At 41.9% G+C, this 19,686-nt stretch overlaps 1 protein-coding gene across 5 annotated transcripts in view; it reads left to right on the forward strand.

The window, feature by feature from the left end:
- The window catches only part of VWA8 (von Willebrand factor A domain containing 8), an 89,118-nt gene that overhangs the window by 35,930 nt on the left and 33,502 nt on the right, over nucleotides 1-19,686 (forward strand). For 4 of the 5 annotated variants that reach the window (XM_088676078.1, XM_088676080.1, XM_088676082.1 and 1 more), the window contains 11 exons: nucleotides 240-346; nucleotides 1,830-1,901; nucleotides 2,565-2,641; nucleotides 4,491-4,566; nucleotides 5,401-5,536; nucleotides 8,147-8,266; nucleotides 9,135-9,340; nucleotides 11,714-11,865; nucleotides 16,381-16,489; nucleotides 16,702-16,840; nucleotides 19,305-19,498. In XM_088676078.1, the coding sequence (XP_088532204.1) occupies nucleotides 240-346; nucleotides 1,830-1,901; nucleotides 2,565-2,641; nucleotides 4,491-4,566; nucleotides 5,401-5,536; nucleotides 8,147-8,266; nucleotides 9,135-9,340; nucleotides 11,714-11,865; nucleotides 16,381-16,489; nucleotides 16,702-16,840; nucleotides 19,305-19,498 (1,388 nt within the window). The remainder of the gene's footprint in view (nucleotides 1-239; nucleotides 347-1,829; nucleotides 1,902-2,564; nucleotides 2,642-4,490; nucleotides 4,567-5,400; nucleotides 5,537-8,146; nucleotides 8,267-9,134; nucleotides 9,341-11,713; nucleotides 11,866-16,380; nucleotides 16,490-16,701; nucleotides 16,841-19,304; nucleotides 19,499-19,686) is intronic. The other variant, XM_088676081.1, reaches the window with a different exon arrangement.

Consider the following 19,686-nt stretch of genomic DNA (forward strand, 5'->3'; position numbering starts at 1 on the left):
CCATATGTCTATACAGTATTTAGTTTCTAAATAGTTTCTAGCTTTTAGAATACGCAACCCTACTGATAAGCATGTTCTCTAGCTAGATGCTCATTCTCAAAATACCTCAAGCTTTCATAATGACAAGTCTCAATGTATCTTATGTTCCCCACCTCCATGACTTTGCTAAAATCAAATATTTCCATTGCACTTTGAATGGATATAGTTGTGCAAAAATGTGGTTTGTATGAAACCTCCAGGTGAAGTGGACTCGGGAACCCTGAAGATTGGGGCAGTCACAATCCCTATTTATAACCCCTTGGAGAAGATGAAAGTGCCCGATGTTCTCTTCTATGAAAATACCCAAGTAAGTGCTGATCTCTCACTGACCAATTTCGGCGAAGATTTTAATAACAAATACTTACGACCAAATTTCTCCGCCATCCTTTTCTAATGTGATTAAAACACTGCAAACATTATTCTAATGTTCTGGCTAAATACATCGCCACCGAAGAATTTTGTTAACAGGGTTGTTGTGGCTGTTTCCAGCAAGAAGTGGCACTCCTAATTTCCTTCACTTACCTCAAGTCCCATTTGCCACGTAGGGAGTTTCTTGGGAGGTTCTTTCTTCCATTCATTGCTGTGTTAGTTCACCTTCCTAGCAGTGGATTTTATGTTTTTCTGCTGTGCGTTAAGGACAGCCTCTGTTATTATGCCTCTATTATTACCAGTATCAGTTTTAGTATTATTCAATAGATTCATTACTGAGCTAGATGTAGCTGAAGCAATCAACGTCAGTTCTTAAATTCTTACTGATATAGATTATTGTGTAACTAAAGGAAACATATATTATTGCCTCTTTAAGTGGGTGTGGCAACTGTGCATCACCAACACCACAAAAATTACATATGTACATTCAAGAGCTGTAGACTACTTTTTCCTGCTGCCTAATAATAATAATAATAATAGTAATAACAATAATTATTTATACCCCGCCCATCTGGCTGAGTTTCTCCAGCCACTCTGGGCGGCTTCCAACAAAACATTGAAATACAATAATCTATTAAACATTAAAAGCATCCCTAAACAGGGCTGCCTTCAGATGTCTCCTAAAAGTCTGGTAGTTGTTTTTCTCTTTGACATCTGGTGGGAGGGCGTTCCACAGGGCAGGTGCCACTACCAAGAAGGCCCTCTGCCTGATTACCTGTAACTTGCCTTCTCGCAGCGAGGGAACCGCCAGAAGTCCCTCGGCACTGGACCTCAGTGTCCGGGCAAAACGATGGGGGTGGAGATGCTCCTTCAGGTATACTGGACCAATGCCATTTAGGGCTTTAAAGGTCAGCACCAACACTTTGAATTGTGCTCGGAAATGTACTGGGAGCCAATGTAGATCTTTCAAGACCTGTGTTATGTGGTCTCGGCGGCCACTCCCAGTCACCAGTCTAGCTGCCGCATTCTGGATTAGTTGTAGCCCCACATAGAGCGTATTGCAGTAGTCCAAGCGAGAGACAGCTAGAGCATGCACCACTCTGGCAAGACAGTCCACGGGCAGGTAGGGTCTCAGCCTGCATACCAGATGGAGCTGATAAACAGCTGCCCTGGACACAGAATTGACCTGCACCTCCATGGACAGCTGTGAGTCCAAAATGACTCCCATGCTGCACACCTGGTCCTTCAGGGGCACAGTTACCCCATTCAGAACCAGGGAGTCCTCCACAGCTGCCCGCCTCCTTTCCCCAAAAAACAGTACTTCTGTCTTGTCAGGATTCAACCTCAATCTGTTAGCCGCCAATGCCTTGTCATTACTAAGTTGTTTCAAGTTTTACAAAGCAGTTTTAATTTCTCTCTAGCATATGATGGTGATGGAAGATATGCTAAAAGACTTTTTGCTTGGCGAACACCTTCTCTTGGTTGGCAACCAGGTGAGAGTAGCCCAATATTTCTTGCTTTTGTTTTACTGTAATTGGTATTTATTGAAAGCTCTGTCCTGGATGATTTGACAGAGGACTGACACTGAAAAGTCCACTGTTACAGTACATGGGGGGGGGGGGAAACTTTCATCCAAGGATGTAAAATTATTTTGAATATTACCCTCAGACTCGGTCTCGCCTGCCTGGTGCTTAGTTGCCACACTGCAAAGTAGTGGCAATCTCTTCCCTGGAGCCACACACTTTTTAACACTGCCTTAGTTTGCTTATCTGAACCCAGGCTCACGGCTGGGCTCTACTCCTTCATCATGAATGGTAGCCGCGGACAAACCTACAGCTCGTTTGCAAGGGGAGTCTTTAACTACTATTGAGCCCAGCTTCAGCTGACATGCAAAGCCAAACCTTGAGTTATCCACCGCAGGATCTCCTCTCCAGAAGTCAGCATGTTCCCACAGTCCCAGGAAGCCATAGTTGACTGTGTTGTGCGAACTAGGCCTAAAAAAAAAAAAGCCTGGTTGTTTCTACATACAGTACGAGCATTGCTTTTTGTTAATCATTTTTCCATGGTTGGGGTTTGGTTTTCCTTGGTTGTAAAGAATATTTAATCCTGTTGCATTAATTTGCCGTTAAGGAATGGAATGGTTTTCCTTTCTGCAGGGTGTGGGGAAAAATAAGGTGGTTGACAGATTCCTTCACCTGCTCAATCGACCAAGAGAGTATTTGCAACTGCACAGGTAAGAGGGGCTGTGTAGTCATTTTACATGACTTCACAATCAGGTTTCACCTGTTTTAGCTTATCATTGATTTTAATAATTTTTTAAATGTTTTAAATATCTGATGTTAACTGTTTTTACTGATCATTTTATTGTTTTGTTCTCGTAAACAGCTTCGGTGCTTTTTGTACACTCAGTATATAAATTTTATTATATCAGTTATTGGGCTTTGCTATAAATTATACTGGATTTTTCAGACACATGGCTGGTGAAATATTACAGATGCTTCCAGTAAATATTCCTTTAGCTGGCCCAACCTACTTCTAATGCAGTGGTACCTCGAGTTACAAACGCCTCAGGTTACAAACTCCGCTAACCTGGGAGAGTTACCTCGAGTAGAGAACTTTGCCCCAGGATAAGAACGGAAATCGTGTGCTGGCGGCACAGCAACATCAAGAGGCCCCATTAGCGAGAGCACGCCTCCAGTTAAGAACAGTTTCAAGTTAAGAACGGACCTCTGGAACGAATTAACTTCGTAACTAGAAGTACCACTGTACTGGATATAGTGATACAGCAATTTAGAGGTGGAGTGAATAACAAGGTCACAGGAAATGTGCTGCATTTAAAGTTCTAGCAAGACAACAAATTAAACAATTATTGAGAACATAATTTTAGGAAAAAGTGAGTTGAATAGTTTGAGCAGTCACCCGTAAGAATGAATAGCTAATAAACAGAGACAAATGCACCCAGATCTATGTGCTCTAGCATGTTTCCCTCGTTGAAGCAATGCTTATCAACTTGTATCCCTTAGTTTAGCTTCTGAGTCTCTTCATGATCCTCTGCTGTTTCCTTCCTCTCCAGTTCAGCCATTTTAGCTAATCGGGTCCAGCAGTTACCTCTTCTGTTTTCCAGCTCAACTCCTAAACAATATTTTCACTCCCCTTCTTAACCTTTTTAGCCAATCACCAAAGGAGAGTAAGTTTCTGTTAGTTAAGTTTTTATTTCCCCTAATTGCCACATTCCTAGTCTGAACCTTTTGACATCCTGTGCAGAATTTCCTGAGCAAAACATCCCCTTGAACATTATTTTGAATTTTTGACCCTTCCGTTCAGGAAAGCTGCAAAAGCAGCCATTTTGCAGCCCACGTTGTAAAACCAAAAGCCCAATGCAAAATGTCCTGTTCTTTTGCTCTCTTTAGAGTTATTCAATCCAGTGGGTGGGAAGAGGAGGAATCGCGTTCTCCCATGAAAGATTCCTGCCTTCCAGGGGGTTGGACTAGATGACCCTTGTGGTCCCTTCCAACTCTACAATTCTCTGATTCTATGTTGAACAGGAGGGTGCATCAGATGAATTCCAAGCTGAGACAGGTTGCCTTGGAGGGATTTGGGGTTTGTCCAAAGTTAAAGCAGGCATCCCTGAAGCCCTTTGGGGCATCTTGGCAATCCAGACATAAAAAAACATGCATGGACAAGCAAAACTGTTTCTTTAGTTTTATGGTGTATTGAGAACACCAGGGGAGAGGGGCCAACTTTGCAAAATTGAAACTTATGTGTTCTAAACAACACATTGGAGTGGAAAGATTCTGACTGGAAAGGGATTAAAGCTTTCAAAGGTTGTTAAATAATGCTGAATGGCATAATCTCTTCTACTCATTAAAGCAAGGGACTGCTAACTGAAAAATCATCTCGAGGTGCTGAAACAGAGTATAACTTCCATGATAAGGCTAACTTTGGTTCCTTTTCCACGCCAATTTTTCCTTAAAGCTCAGTGCTGTTTCTAGGGTGGTTTCTAAGTGTAAAATGGTGTCTGATGTTTTGAAATGAGAATAAATTAATTCCCTTTTTGACTTGTGCATGTTTTGCTGTCTTAGAGACACGACCGTGCAGAGTCTTACGCTTCAGCCTTCTGTTAAAGATGGTCATATTGTCTATGAGGATTCTCCACTAGTAAGTCTACATTTGTGCATTTGAATATATGAGTTCTTCACTAAAATTCATTGATGGGTTCAAGTCTTTATCTTGAGATGAAATACGTTGTTACAAATCTAAGAATGCCCTGTTTCTTTTCAAACTAAGTTTTCTAGCCCTCAAAACAAGTACCTCAGGTTACGTTACCTTCGGATAACGTAATTTCGGGTTGCGAACACGGCCACCCCAGAAGTGTATACTTCCAGGTTTTGCCGCTTGCGCAGAAACGCTCTATTGCGCTGCGCACGTGCGCAGAAGCAGTGCCTCTAGATACAGACTTTTGGGGGTAAGTACGGACCCCGGGAACGAATTAAGTTCCTATCCAGAGGGTCCACTGTAAGTTAAAAAGTATGGAAATGAAAAAGATGGGTGAAATCCACCGCTGCTCTCCCTCTCCTGGAAATGGCCTTTGATCTGGCAGAAGTTTCTGCTAATAGAAGAGAAGGGGAGGCATTTTTTCCCCATTTCCCCCTTCAGTTCCCACATCACCTTCCATGCTGTTCTAGAAGATGCCCCAATCCTTTGGAACAAATTTTCAAGGCAGCACGTAGAAGTGGAGAAAACCTCTTCCCCCTTTATATATTAAGCAATAGATCCACTTCACTTGTGTGTGGAGTTTAGTTTGTGCTTACCTCCCCGTAGCTGCACTGATAATAAGCATTCAGAGAAACAATCAATTGAATGTCTTCTCTAAAATACCCAAAATGTCAACTCTATGACAAATGCACAGGTAGTAAATTTATATCTTTATCAAAGTGCATCCAGAGTTGTGCAGTTTCTTTTCCGATGCGCATGCTGTTTAACGTTTTCCAGGTGAAAGCTGTCAAAAAGGGGCACATTCTGGTTATTGACGAGGCTGACAAGGCCCCAACAAATGTCACCTGCATTTTGAAAACCTTGGTGGAAAGTGGAGAAATGATTCTGTCTGATGGAAGGCGCCTTGTTGCCAGTGAGTAAACCCCTGAACACAGTTTTCCAGCAGTTGCATTTGTTGCAGTTTAATGAATAGCACATTTCTCCAATGTTTGGGCCTTCTTTTGGTCATTAATTACTATCTAAATATAGTTACAGGTAGGTAGCCGTGTTGGTCTGAGTCAAAGCAAAATAAAAAAAATTCCTTCAGTAGCACCTTAAAGACCAACTAAGTTTTTATTTTGGTATGAGCTTTCGTGTGCATGCACACTTCATCAGATATACTGAAACAGAATCCACCAGACCCTTATGTATATTCAGAGGGGGGGGGGTGATCTCAGGACTATTTAATTGCTCATCTTCTAACATTGTGTATGCCATCAAATGCCAACAGTGCCCTTCAGCTCTCTATATTGGACAAACAGGCCAGACCCTACGCCAAAGGATAAATGGACATAAATCTGACATCAGGAACCACAAGACAGAGAAACCAGTAGGAGAACACTTCAATCTCCCAGGACATTCTATATAAGATCTCAAAGTCTTATTACAGAAAAATTTCAGAAACAGACTGGAAAGAGAAGTTGCTGAATTGCAACTCATTACCAAGCTTAAAACCATGGAGCCACATGGAATGAACAAAGACATAGGACTCTTATCTCTTTATGCATGATCAAGCTTTCTTTAGCGCCTCAGCCCTTGCTTTTCACCCGCAGGACCAATTGCAGTCATCAGCAGTCGTTAACAGCCATCTACAGGTTTACCACTCCCATCAGCCCATCACCCATTCCCCCCCACCCACCCCCACCCTCTGAATATACATAAGGGTCTGGTGGATTCTGTTTCAGTGTATCTGATGAAGTGTGCATGCACACGAAAGCTCATACCAAAATAAAAACTTAGTTGGTCTTTAAGGTGCTACTGAAGGAATTTTTTTTATTTATCTAAATATAGTTTACCAAAGAAAAAAACACTTTTAGGTTGCAAACACTCAAACGGTACATTAGATTCTTCTTGTCTGTCTCTTATTATTTATGTATATTTGAGAATATCAGAATATATTATTAATGTATATTTGAGAATATCAGAATAATTATATTAGAAAAATGCATTGCTCTAGGAATACTACCAGCCAGTGTTGCGATAGCTTGCTGGCCCATTTTAAATAGTTCTGGGGAAAAGACCTTGGCTCTGCAAATCTCTGGTCCCAGAAAGACAGCTCCACCTTCAGAAAGGGAGACCCGGCTACCATATCTCTGCCACCACAGTAGCTTCCATGCCATTTGCCCTATTGAGTTCAGAGCTCTGAAGTCGGTAAACTCACGAGGGGGTTTTCCAGAGTGATTTGGAGGGATCCTGGGGAATGCATGGATCCAAAGGATCCAGTCCCACAACATGCCTCTATTCAAGGAATAAATTAATGCAGCCCAAATTCTGGTGGAGTTCATTCCGTTTTAAAAATAAATAAATAAATACATAAATAAAAAGAACAGAGGAGCACAGATTGTGTTCCCTTTGCCCCTCATTTCCACTCTGCCAGCAAGAGTACAGCAGACATGCCTTCTTAATTTTCAGCCCCTCATGCCTTAGGATTGTTGCCTTAAGGAATTAAAATGGAAATATATGAGATTAGCAAACACTGGTCTCTGTCCCTCTTTCCTTCCCTCCCTCTTCTCTCATGTCTCTGCCTCCCAAAGGCTTACACAGCTGTTTGTTGCTGCAGCCTTGGCTATAAGCTCCGCAGGCAAATGGTGCTTCTGGGAGGCATATCTCTTTGGGATGGGGGCGTGGGGTCAAAAAAGGGTGAGTGGCTGCTAGCTCTACAGGCAAGGGGTGACATAACTGGGTTCCTGAGCCCCACGGGGGAGCCGTAAAAAGAATGTAGTTGGTCAAGGGAGTCATGGACTCAAAAAGGTTGAAAACCTCTCCTATATTCAGAGCACTGGCATATTGGTTAGCTAAAAAAATATAACCAGGTGTGCCTGTCTAACAAAGAAGTGCTTATGTTGGACTGTGGTGATCATTGTGCTGCAGCCACATGGATATTAGTTTTATTATATAGTCAGATATAATAAATGTTTCAGATCAGAGTGTTAATAGAGAGAGTCAGCTTGTCGTAAGATTGCTTGGTGTGGGCCTACACTAGGATTGGAAAAGGTGAAATCCTCTACTTTTTAATGAAGAGAACGAGTTGAACTGTTGAGTTTCTCTAGACCGGAATTGAATGGAATAGTTTGGCAGCAGGAGAGAATGCTGTAGAATCAGTAAAATTTAAATAATTGTGAAAATAAAACACATTGTTCAAGGGAAATGTTGGGATAGATGAATCAAAATGCTTATGGTTCATGTGAATTTTTCATGTGGTCATTCATAACTACATTCACTAATCACCAAGTATTTTTTAAAAAAATCTGTATGAAAATTCATATTTAAAGATGTATTTAAAATGCATATTTTTATAGATTTTTGTACTTTTGGGGTATTCTATTGCAAAATTTTAATGATAATTGGTTATATTCACTGTAGAGTTAAGCAGATAATTCCATATATATTGATTATTTAAAGCCTTTCAGTGGGCACCAATTTTGTTACTTGAACAATGTCTTCTAAAGTTGAAAATATTAATTCAATTATATGTATTTTCTAGACTCTGCTAGTGTGAGTGGAAGAGAAAATGTGGTGGTAATTCATCCAGATTTTAGAATGATCGTTCTAGCAAACAGACCCGGATTCCCGTTTTTGGGCAATGACTTTTTTGGAACACTAGGTAAGCGCAGTGCTTAATAAAACAACAACAACAACAACTGTGTTTTCTACAGACTTCAGTATGGAAAATATAAGCTTAGCTTTACTCGTCCTCCTGATAGAAAAGATATACAGGAAACAGGCTGTTTTTAAAGAAATCTGTTCAGCCTTTCAGATAGGAGGCTTGTGTCAGTCATTTTCTCACCTGCCACTTGGAAGAGTGCACACATGCCCTCTTTCAGGAAAGTGGCTGCATAAAATAAGGGATTTTGAATTTTAAAGTATTTGGCTAAGCACATAGCAGACATTTTCAGAATGTTAGCAAGAAGAACTATGTTTTGGGGATTTGAGGTAATTTGGGATGAGAAGAAAGGGTCCAAATACTTCTATGAAACTCCCTGACTGGCATTCTCTGACTGTTGTGGGTCCATGTACCCCAACCTTCCGCAGTGAATTGGAAGGGCAGCAGGTTGCTGAAAGCTCATAGTATCTACTCTTGGAAATCTCCTGCAAAGGATCTGTTCCCAGCCTTTCTCCCTGTGCTACTTTCAAGTGGAGGACTGGATGGCTATGGTCCCCACTGATGGATGCATCCAGGGACCTGGCAACATGTCTGAGGAGAGCACTCAGCAGCTCGCAAACTCCCATACGCGAAGATGCGTTGGAGGTGGGCAACAGGTATCTAGAGGGACCGTATGCCGTAAAGAGCCCTTTGAATAGCACAAGGCGCAACATGGTTGAAGGTTCAGTGGAGACTTCCGCCTCCAGTGCAGGAATGCAACCGAGTCAACAACACTTGGCTTTGTGGAGTTTGCATGGTTTCAGGGTTTCCATTACTATATACTACAACCTTTCCACAACTCTCTCAATTCCTTGCTTGTTTATTCCAGGAGATATTTTTAGCTGCCACACAATTGATAATCCCAAACCAAGCTCTGAGCTTGCGATGCTTCGGCAGTATGGGCCTGCGGTTCCTGAGCCAGTCCTGCAGAAACTGGTGGCTGCTTTTGGAGAGCTCAGAAGCTTGGCCGACCAAGGAATTATCAATTATCCTTATTCAACGAGAGAAGTAGTGAATATAGTAAAGCATTTACAGGTACAGTATATACTTTCCTGCTACTGGCGTGATTTGGAACAGACCCACTGATAAATATTGACATTTAACTTGCAAAAACCATTCAGGAGAGTAGATTGAAATTTGTAAAGCCTAAAATGTTTGTAGCCATTAAGTGGTGTTAATGGCTGTAGCTGGTTCCAGAGGATGCTAGTCGTGAAAGCAGTGAAATTAGGTTAGTCGTGGATAACCCAAGTCCAGCAGGGGCCTGAATCTGATTGACTTCCTCCTGCTCAAGACAAAACGTGCCCAGATTATTCCTCCTTCTTTCCTATGCATATAAAGGATCAGGGCCCTGCGGGATTTGACATCTTTCCGCAGGGCCTGCAAGACGGAGCTGTTCCGTCAGGCCTTCGGGCAGGATGCAGTTTGACTTACTTTCTTTTGTATAAAACAAGCCCGAAGGTGGCCCCCAACCCGCTCACAGGTCCTTGTATGATCAGTGGAAACAGTTGGTCCTGGCAAGTATTAAAAAGGTAAAGGGCCCCTGACCATCAGGTCCAGTCGTGTCCGACTCTGGGGTTACGGCGCTCATCTCGCTCTATAGGCCGAGGGAGCCGCCGTTTGTCCGCAGACAGCTTCCGGGTCATGTGGCCAGCATGACAAAGCTGCTTCTGGCGAACCAGAGCAGCGCACGGAAACGCCGTTTACCTTCCTGCCAGAGCGGTCCCTATTTATCTACTTGCACTGTGATGTGCTTTCGAACTGGTGGGTGGGCAGGAGCTGGGACCGAGCAATGGGAGCTCACCCCGTTGCAGGGATTCGAACTGCCGACCTTCTGATCAGCAAGCCGTAGGCTCTGTGGTTTAACCCACAGCGCCACCTGGGTCCCTCCTGGCAAGTATTAACCGCTGTCAATTCCAACCTGATAATTGTCACCTGCCCAGATTTTAACTTGTCTGAATTTTAAGATGTATTTTAATTCATTGATGTCTGTTTTTATGCATATTGTGTTTTTATGATGTTAGCCGCTCTGAGCCCGGCCTTGGCCGGGGAGGGCGGGATACAAATAAATTATTATTATTATTATTATTATTATTATTATTATTATTATTATTATTATTTTATTTGCTTTGTAGACATGCCACTTCTGTGTGGAAGCAAGCCCATAAGATAGGGGTTGCTAAGCTTATCAGCCCCAAGCAACTTCTGATCCCTCCGGTTGCCACATGCCAGCAAAACGCACACACATCTGGGCACATGCAACATCAAGCTACCCTGCTATTTTCTTGCATTTCTCAAGCCCTCTGTGCAGAACTAAGGAACTGTTAGTTACTGAAGCTGGGGAGGATTTTTTTTTGGGGGGGGGAGATTTTAAGAAGATAAAACAGTCATGCAAGAGTGTTTCTCCACTTTTTTGGCCGCTGTTTTATTTCAGGAAGATAATGGGCTGCAAGTTAAAGCTGCCGGCTCCCCTGAATCTTGCTTAGTGAGAAAGAGAGAGATAATGCAGGAAGATATGGGCCGCAAGTTAATGAAAGGATGCTCCTTTAATCTCCCCAGGGTGCCACAGGACACTGGCTACATGTTTACTCAGAAGTCAGGCCAGCTATGATCAATGGGGCTTATTTCCTATGAAGTATGTTAGGGTTGCAACCTAAAATGCTCTGCTCAGAAGGTTCAGAAAAATTATCCTGTGTTCTTTGTAGCTTATTCAGAATGAAATAATAAAACCTATTTTCCAGCCAAAGGCTACCAGAGCAGTTTATGAATATTAGAAATGAGATAATCCCATGTTTTTAGGCTTAACCCCAGAGGAATAGGGATTGGGAGGGCGGAGGTAAAAAGGAAGCTTGGGAAGGAGTTCTCTGTTATTCTGTTATTCAGCATTTCATTGAGCTTCCACAATGGAAGGCGGGCTGCTTTCTCTCACTGGCCGTGGGGATGTGATAGTTGGTAGCTGGAGGGAGGGCGGCTTTCAACAGAGCTGTCTTGGTAATGGGAAGGTGCTTGCCGGCTGCTTTCTCCGGTGGCCACCAGTGCCAAACACACTGCTCTGCTTTATTTTGGACCACATGAGTGAGGCCGAGGGGGGGGGGCCTTGTCGTCTGGGCAGCCCAGAACCTCCATACACACCACCCAGGCTTATGCCCAGAGATGTCCCTTCAGTGAGCTGTTAATGCAGTTTGACTTCACGCCCAGAGGGTCATTCCCATTGTCTCTCCAGACGGACAGATGCCAGCAATGGGCCTTCACTTCAGTGTATGAAACAGCCTTGCAAAGAAATCTCAGTGGAGATGCTTATGCTTACCTAGAACTCCATTTGTGCATCAGAGAACCCGTGAAGCCTTGCATCTCGGTCTGTGGGGAGCTCATTAATCTTGTGCTCTTCTCCCTCTTTCTCCCTCTCTGTAGAAATTTCCAACAGAAGGGCTTGCAAACGTCGTCAGAAATGTATTTGATTTTGACTCCTACAATAACGAAATGCGTGAGATTTTAATTCGGACTCTGCATAAACATGGAATCCCAATTGGAGCAAAACCCACCAATGTACATCTGGCTAAGGAGTAAGACTAACATACATTGTACATTTGCTGCTAGTTAAGATCAACCTGTCTGCCTTGAATGCTTGAAGCAAACATTGCTAATACCTGAAAACAGATTGATATATTATTGAACTATTATTAATTTATACTATTTTAACTGTGCAAGTTTACAGCATTTTGTATAAATTGTGAATGTATTATATTATGAATAGTGATGATTTGTATGACCAAATGAACCCAATAAAGGGGGAAATTCGTTCTTCTCAGTTTCTCTTCATTGAATGATCATTTTGCAATTTATTTCCATAATTAGTAGCAAATCCAAATTCTTTTATCAATAGTGGGGAAATATGTTAGCCCCCATTCTTGCACAAATCTTCCAAAATGCTTTGCGGAACATGTCCAAAGAGTAAATTATTCTTGAGTGAAGTTAGCATCTCAATACTTATTCCCATCATCAGACGTTTGGCATGTACTTTGCAAAACCACAACTCCACAAACTGTTTATAGGCCGTCCAGTTTGCTTCATGATATTGGTGGCCTTCCTCTGGGTTCAGACAGGGTTTTTTATGAGTATAATAAATGCACATAATTTATGTGGTATAACTACTAAGGCTGTGATCCTATCCTGACTTACCTGGGAGTAAGCCCTATTGATTTCAGTAGAACTTACTTCTGAGTAGACATGGATAAGAACGCACTGCAAACCAATTTCCAAAACCATTTATAGAAAAACAAATATTCCCCTTTATACTACAAACCACTGGTGTTAGGCAAATTGTTTTTTATGGAAACTGCCTAGGTGAAGGGCCAGGTAGTTAGTTAGTTAGTAAATACCATCTGAAATGCATGCCTAAATTAAAATTAGGTTTCTAAAGATTAAAAGGAGCACCTTGAATTTGGCATAGAAACAAACAGGGAGTCAAGTGAAGTTGTTTTAAAACTGGTGAAATACGTCCATGTTGCCTCATTCCAGTCAATAATTTAGGAGTTAATGTACCAGTAATCCAAAACAAAATTTTGGATTTGCTCTCCTTCCTGGCCGCAGACGATGGAGACTGTTAGTGCTCACTGCACATAACGTAACAGTCAGCATTTGCTGGGCAGTTCTCTTTGTATTTTATTCATAGCTGCAAGGCGGAAGGCATGTTGGGGCAAGGATTACTGAGGGCAAGAAAATAGAAGCAAAAGTGAATGTTGGCTTATGGTTGAGACCATTATCTGGATCTCTGATATGGGTGCAAAAATCTTGTTAAAGCTTGGGAACTACCTCTCTTTCCATTGTTAGCTTCATATGTACAGTTCCGGCACAGAATATGGTTAGGGTCGAAGCTGGGGTATGTTATGCCGGCCTGAGCCCAGCATGTTTTGGAGCAATGCCACTACAGGAGCAACTGAATTCCAGCGGCGGCACTTCTGCCTGAAGAAAAGGAAAAGGGACTTCCAACTACCCATTTGCCAGTTATATATACAAGAGTTCTTCAAAATAGTCAAATATTTACTCCAGGGTACTATCCAGCTGTTCCTCCCTCTGCTAAGTGACGTTTTTCCAGCCTTCAGTCTGGGCATCTCAAGTTCATTCATTTTTCCTTGCAGATAAGAAGTCCAAAAGAGGTTCCCCAATTGTTGTTATGCTATTATATATAAAAGTCAACAGTAGTCTTCCTCCAGTCCAACATCACAACTGGACCTCCAGTATTAAGAAACATTCAGTCCTTTAAAAAAAAATTATTCCCCAAGGGTTTCTTCACCATGGTTATTTGTTAAGACAATAATAGATAGCTGTTTACTTATTGTATAATCATTAATTCACATCCAAATCCATATCTTCCAGTCCCATTTCCTGTTGGCCACTGTTTTCAGTCCTTTTTTAATGTATGTACGTATATGTATATGTATGTGTATGTGTGTGTGTATAGTTTCAATTTCCCCCTTTTCCATTCTTTTCCCAAAAGTGTTACAAGAGGCTTAGTAGCTTTCCCCTCTAGATTTAATCCAAATTGTACACAGAATCCTTTCATTCTCAACTCGTCTCTGCCAGCTCAGGATATTTCTTAGTCTTTATCCATGGATCGCTTCCCCTCCTTCCAACATCATAGTCCAGCACTTGGCTGTTTCATTCCTCCAGGCACCTGTGTGAAGGTCCTCTCAGTTTCATCATCCCTCGTCTTCAACTATATCATTCCATTCTCTTGGTCTGGCAAATCTCCAGCAAAATTTTCCCCAAAGGTTGTATATATTATCCAGCCTCAGCTTTGCCCAATTAACATTTAACATTTTATGCAGCTTATTTCCTTTAATTGCTCATTTAATAATTGTTGTATGACTGCGACAGTCAATGCAGTATTTTTCAGCATTTTCACCATCCATCCCGAGTGCTTTCTCAGAAATTCACACAGACCTTGCTTATCTGAAAATTGCAGGAAGTTGCATTACTAACATTACATTCTCACAGGGAGCAGCCATGTAGTTTCACAATACAAAGCAGCACATTCACCAGTAAAACAGGATTAAGACTAGAACAAAATAAGATGAAAATTTCTCAAAGTTGGAGAATCTGTTAGCTGTTTGAAAAACTTTCTTTGGTATGTATAATAAGAGCATGCTTTTTGATTTTTTTGTTTCCATCCCCTTAATGGCGTCTCCTCTTAAGCGTCTCCTCTTATTGGGTTGTATTTCAAATGAACATGTTAACCAGCAGAGAGATAATCATGGTAGTAATTTATAGGAGTTTCAGAAATAATTGAAGAAAGGAGCTTTTGTCCTAGGGGCTGACTTCTAGGGGTATTAAGTGGTGTTTGGGCAAAATTCACCCGTTTGGGTTACTTGAAGATTTCTTGGTCCCATGGTGGGAGCAATCCTTCCAGAACATTTGGAAGATAATCCCTGTTATCTCTGTTCCTCAGAGATAAAATGATAGACAGTAGCTATCGTTAATCACCACTTAATTATCTTTGAGGATAGAGCTGGGCAAGGTGGTCCCTTGGATGGTGTGAGAGGACCCCGGGACAGTTGTCCTGCATGACTCCATTGTTCCTGTGGAAGCTGCCATTGGGCTGGAAATTTCATGTCCTCCATGACAACCATGGGAGTGTCTCAATTGGCTGTTGGACCAACAGATTAGGCAGGGCACACCCTTGAGTGATGTGAGGGATGGTTTGAAAATGGGGGAGTACAGTGCAGTCCCTTGTTATTTTTGGACCATTACCTGGCCTGGTGAAGTTTGGCTTGGTAGTGGCAATTCCTGCCAGTTAGGGGAGTGGGCCTATTTGAAGGGCCTCCCCTCACAAACTGATGTGTTCCTGAACGATTCTGTCAAAGTGCTGACCTCGCTTTGAAATGACAATATGGAAGGGGTGGTTGACATGATCGCTCCCAAGCATGCTGTTCGGCGCTGTGCTGCCTAAGTGGCTCATTGGTATTTTGGTGATCTTTGGGCTATGAAGCAAGTCCTCAGAAAGCTAGTTTGAAACACTTGCCCCTCAGAGTCAAATTTGTATTGTTATATGTTTTAGTAGGAACTAACAGTCATAACGTTGGAAGTTTGGCAGGTTTAACAAGCATTATCTTTAACTAATGTGTTAAGATAATGTGTGTCGTCCACCCCGATTCTATGCCCTGACTGTATTCTGTGACAGGCAGGAAATGCTAGGAGACCTTCTTCTGAGGGAGACACAGCCGTTCAATGGGAATGCTTCATCAGTCATGGCAGTTAATGAAAACGGAGTTGAGTTGTATATGATAGGGTTGCCATATTTCAAAAAGTGGAAATCCAGACACAAAAGTTGCTGAGCTTTCTTCTTTTTGATATGAGCTGCCATGCACCCAGGTTTTCCTGGACATTTGTGCCGCTTTTCGAAAATTCCACCCAGACGCCATTTTTGACGTACAGATCCAGGCTAGCTCTGGGAAATTCTGAACATATGGCAGCCCTGGCATAGAGGACTATTCCCATTATTTTTATCTAGTCTCTCCTTGATCTTGTCAGCTCCCTATCTATCTTTGCCACCCCCACCCCCCACCCCACAAAAAAAGAATCCAACTTGGCCTCCTCTTTAAACTCTATTTGGCAGAACTTGTTTGTATTTTCTAGAAATTTATTTCCTTGTTCCTTTGTCAGTTGTTGCATTCAAACCCGTGGCCTCTGTGTAGCCAAAGTATTTCTGGATATGTTGGGACGCAGCTCAGGCTTCTGAGTCTTTCCCTCACAGAGGCATAATTTTCAGTGGGATTCCTCCTGGCATTGTTTCCTTGAGATCTTAAGACTGCTGGCGCTGCGGCAGGTTAAGATTGTGTCAACAAAGAAACGTTTCAGCTCAGAAATGTATTTTAAGATGAGTTGCCATCTAAAAAGAGAAAGTTATGGGTGGGCACTTCATTCATGGCACTTCAGGTGCCAATAACTTGCATTTCCCCTCTTACATTGATTTTGGTTTGGTTTGGTTCCTCTGTTCTCCTTGTTGTTATCTGTAAATGTTTGAAAACTACCACCTATCATCTATATAACAAGTTAATAATAGTTTCTTTGTTGGGTAGGTTGCCATTGCCAGGTGCAAAATTAATGGGCTACTGGAATGCCAGCCAGCTGGGTAATGCACAGCAGAAACTTTTGTGCCCAACTGAAACACATCGCATAGATATAAAGGTGAGATTTAAAAAAGATAAATCTTAATGTTGACTGTAAGCATACCCTATTTTCCAGGATTTTAAAATCATACAGAATTTTTTTGAAGTATTCACAATTTGTAGTCTGCCAATTCCAGGGCTGGATTAAGACCCTTAGACGCCCTAATCATTTAAAAGATTTTGGTGCCTGCATATGTGCCTAATTCAAAATATAAATTATATTTCTTTTAGGGTCCAATGTACTTAAATGTGCAGGCATTTCCACTGGAAAGACACGAAGCCAGATCCCTGAGCTTTACAGAAGAACTTGCCTTTTGGTCGCTGCCTTTGAATGAAGTTAATTTAGTGTGCGATGTTGCTGTGGCGCAAGGTAGAGTATAATTTTTATTTTCTGTTTATTTCGTGATGATGGGAAACTCTGTGAATGTGTAGATATCTAGAACATAAGGTAAAGGTAAAGGGACCCCTGACCATTAGGTCCAGTCGTGACCGACTCTGGGGTTGCGCGCTCATCTCGCATTATTGGCCGAGGGAGCCGGCGTATAGCTTCCAGGTCATGTGGCCAGCATGACAAAGCCGCTTCTGGCAAACCAGAGCAGCACATGGAAACGCCGTTTACCTTCCCGCTGTAGCGGTTCCTATTTATCTACTTGCACTTTGACGTGCTTTCGAAATGCTACCGTAGGTTGGCAGGAGCTGGGACCGAGCAATGGGAGCTCACCCCGTTGCGGGGATTCGAACCGCCAACCTTTTGATTGGCAAGCCCTAGGCTCTGTGGTTTAACCCACAGCGCAACCTGTGTCCCTATTGCTTTGGTAGGGTTGCCATATTTCAAAAAGTGAAAATCCCAAGTTTTTGAGCATTTTAAAATGAAATATGCCAAAATTTACACTGCCAACATGGATTGCCATACGTCTGGATTTTCCCAGACATTTCAGTGATTTTCGCCACTGTTTCCGATGACCTAATCCTGGCTGTGCCTGGGAAATTCTAGATGTATGGCAACCCTACTTTTGACTTCTGCTAGTCATGAAGGAAACTGATTGTCCACCCTTTGACCCCAGCAAGCCTTTGGACCAAGTGACACAAAATGAGGGCAGGTGTGTTTTATTCACCTATTTCTGGCAAGAGGTGGGCATTTTACTCTCAGTCTGACTCCGGTACTGGAAGTGAGCCAGTTTGTGGGAGGAAGTGCTTGAAGCCAAGGAGTTTGGGGCTCCCCTCCCCAATCAGCAGGCACCTCAGGGTTGACAAAGCTACACCCCAGGGACAACATGTGAACAAACAGACATGGCTGTCCCTGTCTCAGCTGGTTTGACCCTTATATAGCAACCATTCCACTTTCTGAGCGTTTCCTAGGAAATGCCCACAAACGTTCCATATATCTTGGTTATATATATTGCTTCAATATACAGGTGAAACTCGGAAAATCAGAATATCTTCGAAAAGTGCATTTATTTCAGTAACGCAACTTAAAAGGTGAAACCGATATATGAGATAGATGCATGACCTGCAAAGCAAGATATGTCAAGCCTCTATTTGTTGTAATTGTAATTATCTGTCGTTAGGCGGGTCAATTATAAATGGAATGTAATTAATGAAATGTAATAGCGATGTTTATTTTTGTATTATTGTAGCTATTTGTTTTATTACTGTGGAATTTCCAAAAGAAAGCATTTGTAAAAATTAAAATTAAAAATGATAAGTTGCGTTACTGAAATAAATGCACTTTTCAACGATATTCTGATTTTCCAAGTTTCACCTGTATCTTGGAAGTAAGGGTTAAAAAAAGACAGGGAAAGTCACTTTGCACCCTTCTCCTGCATGCCCTTGTTAGTGTCTCTGCATAGGTGCAGTCGTGGTCAAGTTTAGCTGGTCATCAAGAATGCTAGGGAATAGGTTCCCTGCATACTTTTTTCCCTACCCTGGTCCTAATAAATTTGAGGTATTCATGGGGAAAATACCTCTGCACGTGGAAGTAATTGCTGGTGCTTCTCCATCCTGACTTCCAAAGCACAATCTGTGTATGTAATATGACAGATTAAATGTTTAAATATTTTTTGTGCATTCTCGTGTGCAAAATAATTAGCCTATAGATAATATTTTGATCACAGATATTTTTTTTTTAAAAAAAACATTTTTAAAAAAACTATTTAAAAAAAAGGTTTAAAAATCTATTTAAAAATAGATTTATTAATATTTTATTCAAAGTTTTTTTCCAGCTATACAAAAGATGGTGGAAAATGAGAGTGCAAAATATAGTTTTTGCACTCTCTTTTTCCACTTTATTTTGTATAATACAGGGGCGGGGTGGCGCTGTGGGTTAAACCACAGAGCCTAGGGCTTGCCGATTGGAAGGTTGGCGGTTTGAATCCCCGCGAGGGGGTGAGCTCCCGTTGCTCGGTCCCACCAGCTCCTGCCCACCTAGCAGTTCAAAAGCACGTCAAGTGCAAGTAGATAAATAGGTACCACTCTGGTGGGAAGGTAAACGGCATTTCCATGCGCTGCTCTGGTTCGCCAGAAGTGGCTTAGTCATGCTGGCCACATGACCTGGAAGCTGTATGCTGGCTCCCTCGGCCAATAAAACGAGATGAGCGCTGCAACTCCACAGTCATCCGCAACTGGACCTTACGGTCAGGGGTCCCTTTACCTTTGTATAATATGTGAATATACATATATATGTGAATACATATAGGATTATTAATAACCTGCTATATTCTGTATAGACTCATTCCATATATCAATATATTTATGCAAACAATGTCTATGCCTATAAGCAATCTGTTCATATGTTTGCTTTCATGTAATCTGTATCTTATTCCTACTTTCTGAAGCAGAAGACGCCCTTTATGTGGCTACATGCAATCCTGTGTCCTTATATGTTATGGATCTGGCCAATAAGAATGTATGTAGTATAGACTTGTATGACATCTTCCCAAGGACCGTTGGTGGAATATGGCAACCATTTGTGACATTGGCACCTCTGGGTAACCCTCTCAAAGGTCAAGTAGTTCTACACGAAGAGCAGGTAAAAAAAGCCAATATGCTTTCCATTTCTGGGGTTAATGTGCTACCATCAGGAAGAGGGATCTCCAATATTTCTCAAGTTCTAACGTTCATATCATTTTGAGATCACAAATAATTCTCATCCAGTTCATCTGGGTTGGGATTAAGATACAGCATTATGAATTGGAGACAAGATTCACACTGGGGATT

Source organism: Zootoca vivipara, chromosome 8 (assembly GCF_965207765.1).
Source record: "Zootoca vivipara chromosome 8, rZooViv2.hap1.1, whole genome shotgun sequence".
NCBI classification, from domain to species: domain Eukaryota; kingdom Metazoa; phylum Chordata; class Lepidosauria; order Squamata; family Lacertidae; genus Zootoca; species Zootoca vivipara.